The following is a 7,821-nucleotide window of genomic DNA, read 5'->3' as shown; positions in this document are numbered from 1 at the left end:
CTGTTTCCATGCTATAAAACGTGATGAATTTATGAAAATTCTCCCCAACCTTATCACTCAACAGTACTGATATTGCAGATTATATGGTCATTATTTTATTCATGTTTGTGGGAGTATGCCATCCATAAATAATTTGCCAAGTTTCCTGTATTAAAGCAGTGACTGCATTTCATTATGTTGGGAGCCAGATTGTACTGAGTTTTATTCGAAGATTAGACACACTAATTTAAATACACAATAAGCTTGCCATTTTGATGTGCATTTATCGATGTGATGAAGCTACATTACAGATTGATTATAATTTCATTCCAAGGCGATTGCAAAGTATAAAGTGTTTCAAATCAAAGTGCAATTCCAGCGACAGGAGAGACAGTGTACATCAAGCAATAACCCACAAACAGTACAGTCACAATCCAGGACAGAATTAACTTCTCCTACAGTCTGACTGTCCCTCAGACTCTCACACATTTAATTCTGCTAACTGTCTCAGTTAGGTGTAAACTCCCTGTCTTTGTCGGTGCACTTTGATTGTGATAGAGACCTAATCCCACTGGGAATTTAATGTGTGCACTAGTGACACAACAAGGGAAGAATGGGTGAGGAAATAGGTGGTTCCCTGTTAGGTCGGAGCAGTTTGAGAGAATCTTTAGGTTTTAATCAAAGTTCAGCGCAGAGTGCAACACACTGGGGATTTACACCAAGTTCTTATGGTGGGGTGGTAGCACCCTTGTCTTTAAGCCAGGCAGCCTGGGTTCAAGTAATAACACCTTGAATAGGTTGATTAGAAATTTTTTTTATATATGCCAAGCTACATCCTGTGCCAATAGGTCACATTCTCTGACTCCTCATCTCTGATGATGTGAATAACAGAGATTCTTTCCATTGAGTTTGAAACTGAGAAGGATGAAAAACTATAAGATTCCAGTGGAAAAACTCCTGATCTGAATATTATTAGCCCAGTGATCAATTCCTCTTTATTATTGTGGAATCCTGCTGATTCTGAGAAAAGATGATAAGGTCAGGTTGTTCAGCTATTATAGCAGTTTCTGGGAATGTCTGCAATTTTCTTCTCAGCGTTTAGCCCATTGTTCCCAAAATGGATCCTCCAGCAAAGAATTTTAAACTGTGCAGTCTTTATTGTCCTGAATTTTGACTTTTCCTCTTGCAATGTACCATACTGACGACCAGTCAATGATGGACCCCCCCGGATTGTAGCAACCTTCACTCACAGCCTTAATCTCACTGGGTGTTAAAACATGGTCCCACAGATTAACATCAGATACCTCCCCAACAAAACTCTGATCGATGTCAAACCCTCCCCCAACCTTGTCCTGCTCCTGACCCAGAATATAGGTACCCCTACCCTTCACTATACTCCCCTTTCTACCAACTTTCCGAACACTTCGCTGTCCATTCACCCAGAACGTTACTTCCCCCTGCCCAGACTCCCAGGTCACACAGATGTGCCTCATCAGCGTATCCATCGCTGGAAGGCAAAATGGAATCACAATGTCTTGGAGGTACAGATCGAGTCTTGTATCACTTGCTTTGAAGAGCATCAGTTCATTGTCATGCTGTGAACTTGCATAGGAGAATAACCCATAGTTGCGGGACTCTGCAGATGCTGCCCGCAAACACAGAGTAAAGGCAGACAAATCAGGACAACGCTCTGGTTTCAGTTGAACGTAACTGTCCTTGGTTTGGACCGGAAATGTCAGCGACTTCCCTGCGAGACCTGTAACAAAAGAGATTCAATCTTGTTCAGTGACTTTGAAGTAGTGATAATCACCAGAAACATCCCGGGGAAGAGGGGTTTGTCATTCTGAATGAACGAGTTAAAACTTTGAATACCCAGTGTGTTGCCCTCTGTCTAGATCAGAGTGGTGCTGGAAAAGCACAGCATCCGAGGAGCAGGAAAATCGGGCAAAACCTCTTCACCATTTTCTTGTTACTATAGTGTTGCACTCTGTGCTGAACTCCATATTTATGAATGCCCTTTCAAAACTTACAGCACTCTCCAGCCAAACAAATCATGACTGTAATTTGGGAAAGAAGTGAGATTTGTGTACAATCCACAGAATGCCTTGGATTAGTGTCAGGTCATTGACTTTAATGTTTCTAGCTGCTGGATAATTAATGACCAGGACAAGAAGGCCAATTCCTTCCTCATCTCAGAGTGGTTTCCAGTGTCTGGAGAAAAATGATCCTCCATTCACAGATCACTTTCATTCTCATTTTTAATGAATGATAATTGCACACCTTGGAGATTATGTTGAGCCTGGCCCTTCAGGGAATGGACCCCAGTGTTTTAGTTTTACTGCTGGTCCTTTCCCAGGTCTTGGGGAGTGCACATTGCTCTATGTCCATTGATCATGAAAGGAGTGAATGTCGAAGGTGGTGAAGGGAGTGGATGCTTGTGGGTGTGGTGCCAATCAAGCAGCTGCTTTGTCCTGGATAGTGTTGAGCTGTTGGAACTGCACCCATGCAGCTAAATAGGGAGCATCTCAGAGTCTGGAAGTTAGTTACTTGCTGCAGAGTGTGCAACCTCTAACCTGCTCTTGTAGACAATATTGACATCACTATTACCCAAACTATTTTCCAATGTGAACCTCCTTTTGACACTTAAATTGACCCTGATGCCAACAAGAAAAACAGCCATAAAACACAATGCATAACTATGAAAGTTCCTGTATTATAGATCAGCATATAAAACATCACAGAAATATAGTTGAGAGTGTGTTGCTGGAAAAGCACAGCATGTCAGGCAATATCCGAGGAGCAGGAGAATCGATGTTTCAAGCATAAAACCTTCATCAGGAATTTCTGATGAAAGGCTTATGCCCGATGCACCAAACTTGTTGGAAGATTTCCCCAGTACATTGGAACCTCTTCCCTGGCATCCTTTGCAAAGGTTTACAACTCTGAGCTATAATCCTAACTATAATCCCTACGTAATGATTACCCCAATGCTAGCAAACCGTACACCCAATCATGCTGCCACTCAACAGCTGATTAGCTCAAAGTTTGGGTGAAGATATGTAGCTCGGGTGCTCGTTGTTGTGGGAGCGCTTCACAGGAGGCTCCCAAGCACTGAGGATGTCACCTAGACCGGGGACGAAATGTCTGCAACACAAATTCCCAGCTCGGCGAACAGAACCACAACAGCTGACTAGCTCCTGACCTGACCACACTGTAAACTGAACTGTCTACCCACTCACCAGCACTACTGCTTAACCCAATCACAAACCTATATCCAGAACAGAATTCAATCAGGATGAATGTGAGGTGAAACAATTGGGCAGGACAAACAAGGCAAGGGAATGCATGAACAGTAAGCTCCTAGGAAGCCTCATGGATCAGAGGGACTTTGAAGTGCATGTACATTGGTCCCTCAGGACAGGTGGAGAAAGTTATCCAGAAGGCATATGGGATACTGGCCTTTATTAGTTGAAGTTAAAAATCATACAACACCAGGTTATAGTCCAGCAGGTTTATTTGGAAGTATTAGCTTTTGGAGTGCTGCCCCTTCATAGCTGAAACATTGACTTTCAGAGTAGGAAAGTTGTGCTGCAACTGTATAAGATGTTGGTTTGGCCACAGCGAGGGCATGATGTGCAGTTCCAGAATCCACATTATTGGAGGGATGTAGTAGCACTGGACAGGGTGCAGAGGAGATTTACCAGGATGTGGCCTGGGATGGAAAGTTTTAGCTATGAAAACAGACTGTTTTTCTTAGAGCAGAAAAGATGGAGAGGGGCATGATTGAAATGTGTGTAACTATGGGGGGGTGCAAAGATAGGGTAGACAGGAACAGACCTTTCCCCTTGAGCATAGATTGAAGGTCGAGGCCAGAACATTGAGTGGAAATGTGAAGAAAGCCTTGTTCTCCCAGAGAGTGGTGGGATCTAGAACTTGCTGTCTGTATGGGTGGTAGAAGCAGAGACCCTTAATTCATTTAAGAGCTATTTTGATGTGCAATTGTGATTCAAAACATAGAAGGCAGCTAGCAAAGTGCTGGAAAAAAGAATTTGAATAGTTATGGACTGGCACAGACTTATAGAGTCATAGAGTCATAGAGTCATAGAGATGTACAGCACGGAAACAGACCCTTCGGGCCAACCCGTCCATGCCGACCAGATATCCCAACCCAATCTAGTCCCACCTGCCAGCACCTGGCCCATATCCCTCCAAACCCTTCCTATTCATGCACCCATCCAAATGCCTCTTAAATGTTGCAATTGTACCAGGAGACTTGATGGACTGAAGGATTTTCTTCCGTGCTGTAAATCTCTGACTGTATAAGTTCCTGCATGGAGTCGAGGTCTGGGTAATGGGGGAGAGTATCTAATCTTCCCAATGACACTGCTGCAGTGGAGGCCTCGAAGGTGACTCCTCATTGCCAAAGGGCCAGAGATTGGTAGATCCCGCACAAAACATGGAGATGAATCACGATGGATAAATGTCTGAGTGGAGCAGTCAGCTGGAAGCATTCCCTCCCCCACACAAACTAACCTCTCCTCTCTCACCCCCACCCCTCCCCCCACTGTAAATGTGTCCTTCCTGCTCCCTCACATTGTAAAAGCCTCCTTCCCTGGATACAGTCTGTAAAAAGGCCTCTCCAGCAGCTGATGTTTAAAAATAACTTCCTCACCAATATGGTAATTACGGGGCTTATCTTTACACCAATTTGAGCAACTATGACACATGTGCAAGTCTCCTGTCCTCTGAGCCCAGTCCTGGATGGGAGATTGTGGCCATTGTTGGCTATTGCTTCCCTCAGGGTATCTCGCAACTAGACTCAGGGTTAATCCACATTCAGGCTGCCCGCCTTTCTAGTCACTGCCCTCTATCCGTTGTAATTTCACCCTGTAATGGGCGGCACGGTGGCTCAGTGGTTAGCACTGCTGCCTCACAGCACCAAGGACCTAGGTTCAATTCCTTTCTCAGGCAACTGTCTGTGTGTAGTTTGCACATCCTCCCTGTGTCTGCATGGGTTTCCTCCAGGTGCTCCAATTTCCTCCCACAGTCCAAAGATGTACAGATTAGGTGAATTGGCCATGCTAAATTGCCCAAAGTGTTAGTTGGATTAGTCAGGGTGGACTTGTTGGGCCAAAGGGCCTGTTTCCACACTGTAGGGAATCTTAAAAAAAACCACACCCTCATTTACCATCCGCCTGGGAAACCACCTTCTTGGTGAACACCATTGGAAAGTACTTCAAATGAGTCACAATCATGAAGACCTTGAACTGGGGAGAGGAAAGGACACAGTTCACAGAAAATAGACCTTGTCAAGAAATGTTGGCCCAGCCAGCAGAAACCCACCAATGAATACCTATTAAAAAACTATAGCGATTGTAATGAGGTCAGCCAGGTGGAATAGGAGCCATATACAGTCATAGAGATGTACAGTACGGAACAGATCCTTTGGTCCAACTCATCCATGCCGAACCAGATATCCCAACCCAATCTAGTCCCACCTGCCAGCACCCGGCCCCTATCCCTCCAAACCCTTCCTGTTCATATACCCATTCAAATGCCTCCTAAATGTTGCAGTTGTACCAGCCTCCACCACTTCCTCTGGCAGCTCATTCCATACACGTCCCACCCTCTGTGTGAAAACGTTGCCCCTTAGGTCTCTTTTATATCTTTCTCCTCTCACCCTAAACCTATGCCCTCTAGTTCTGACCCCAGGGAAAAGACTTTGTCTATTTATCCTATCCATGCCCCTCATGATTTTATAAACCTCTATAAGGTCACCCCTCAGCCTCCGACGCTCCAGGGAAAATAGTCCCAGCCTATTCAGCCTCTCTCTACAGCTCTAATCCTCCAACCATGGTAAAACCCTTGTAAATCTTTTCTAAACCTTTTAAAGTTTCACAACATTCTTCCAATAGGAAGGAGACCAGAATTGCACACAATATTCCATCAGTGGCCTAACCAATGTCCTGTACAGCTGCAACATGACCTCCCAATTCCTGTACTCAATACTCTGACCAATAAAGGAGAGCATACCTTCTTCACTATCCTATCTACCTGTGACTCCACTTTCAAGGAGCTATGAACCTGCACTCCAAGGTCTCTTTGTTCAGCAACGCTAGCTAGGACCTTACCATTAAGTGCATAAGTTCTGCTCTAATTTGGTTTCCCAAAACGCAGCACCTCGCATTTATCTAAATTAAATTCCATCTGCCACTCCTCAGCCCATTGGCCCATCTGGTCCAGATCCTGTTGTAATCTGAGGTAACCTTCTTCGCTGTCCACTACACCTCCAAATTTGGTGTCATCTGCAAACTTACTAGCTGTACCTCTTATGCTCACATCTAAATCATTTATGTAAATGATGAAAAGTAGTGGACCCAGCATCGATCTTTGTGGCACTCCACTGGTCACAGGCCTCCAGTCTGAAAAGCAACCCTCCACCACCACCCTCTGTCTTCTACCTTTGAGCCAGTTCTGTATCTAAATGGCTAGTTCTCCCTGTATTCCATGAGATCTAACCTTGCTAATCAGTCTCCCATGGGGAACCTTGTTGAATGCCTTACTGAAGTCCATATAGATTCAGTTCGGGAGCCCTGGCTGACAGATATAAACAGGAGTGTGCGAGGCGCCATTCACTCAGAGCTGACTGTGAGGAAGCTGGCTCAGTGTCCATATGTAAATAAAGGGTGACCTGGTGATGGGATCACAGCTTCTGAACAGATTTCAAAAACTTTCCTGGCTTTAAAGTGCTTTGGAATCTACTGTAGCTGTGAACGGTGATACAGAAGTGCAAGATGTTCTCTTTCAACAACTCTTTCAATGACAGAGCATAAATGAACCCTGGAATCTTACTGCCCTCTGTGGGCTGCATTATCATTGTTCCGAAGTATATTCTGACTGCTGTGTACAGCCTGTAGTTTATGTATGACAATCCAGTTGCAAAGTTAAAAATCACACAACGTCAGGTTATAGTCCAACAGGTTTATTTGGAAGCACTAGCTTTCAGAGCACTGCCTCTTCATCAGGTGGTTGTGGGTGTTGGTGGCACTCCGAAAGCTAGTGCTTCCAAATAAACCTGTTGGACTGTAACCTGGTGTTGTGTGATTTTTAACTTTGCCCACCCTGGTCCAACACTGGCTCCTCCAAATCAATCCCATTGCAGACATACCTGCACTATCAGAGACTGGCAAGTAAAGGCACACCACAAACATCGAGAGAAAGCAGGTCTTCATCCTGTGTCCGATCTGTAAATAAATGAATGATGAGTAAGAGATTCCATTTCATTCAACATGGTCATAGATCCATTTAAAATGAGAACTGCTGCCCAATAGCATACCCCTGTATCCTGTACTCACTACAATCCTGCAGCAGAATCTTCTGGTCCTCAGATTAAACAGTCATCTGCCTTCACAGTTTGCTCTAATTTATACTCTGCTGAGCTCAGTGCCAGCCTCATGCAATGAAAGAAATAAGGAGGCGGTGCTAATAATGCTGTCAATCCAAATCCTCACACAAGTTTACAATGATCATTCAGCCCATCTGTTTAAAGGATGATCAATTTTAGTTTTGCCACCTAACGGTTCCTGTAATGAGTAGGGGTCTTTCCCCACCCCCACTCTGTCTGGCTGCCTGTGTTGACGTCTCTTTCCTGATCTCAGTTGAAACATTTCTCTCTTACTAATTACAGTCTGTCCTCAGACCAACAGAATTCTCAAAGTCTGGAACTCCAGAGCTGGCTGGGGCAGGTATTCGAGAGCTGGTGTGTGGACAAGAACATCAGAGTTTTAAAGTGAACACTGGATTGGCTTTTAGTCTGTAAGGTTTAATAGACAAACTTACAGA

The 7,821-nt window shown here is 44.5% G+C and overlaps 1 protein-coding gene across 2 annotated transcripts; it reads right to left on the bottom strand.

The window, feature by feature from the left end:
- Nucleotides 1–243: 243 nt before the first annotated feature.
- LOC122563755 (C-reactive protein-like) lies at nucleotides 244–7,392 on the bottom strand. Of its 2 annotated transcripts, none has more exons than XM_043717950.2 (3): nucleotides 7,335–7,392; nucleotides 7,148–7,223; nucleotides 244–1,735 (listed from the first exon to the last, which is right to left on the bottom strand). In XM_043717950.2, exons 2-3 carry the CDS (start codon nucleotides 7,209–7,211, stop codon nucleotides 1,119–1,121), a joined length of 681 nt encoding a protein of 226 aa, XP_043573885.1. In that variant the 5' UTR covers nucleotides 7,212–7,223; nucleotides 7,335–7,392; the 3' UTR covers nucleotides 244–1,118. The 2 variants fall into 2 exon arrangements, with proteins under 2 accessions (XP_043573885.1, XP_043573886.1); XM_043717951.2 differs by having other exon boundaries at nucleotides 7,316–7,357.
- Nucleotides 7,393–7,821: the final 429 nt, after the last annotated feature.

This window comes from Chiloscyllium plagiosum, unplaced genomic scaffold (genome assembly GCF_037043375.1).
Source record: "Chiloscyllium plagiosum isolate Xiang-an unplaced genomic scaffold, Cpla_swu_hap1 HiC_scaffold_30, whole genome shotgun sequence".
Classification (NCBI taxonomy): Eukaryota; Metazoa; Chordata; class Chondrichthyes; order Orectolobiformes; family Hemiscylliidae; genus Chiloscyllium; species Chiloscyllium plagiosum.
This window is presented reverse-complemented; position numbering and strand designations above follow the sequence as displayed.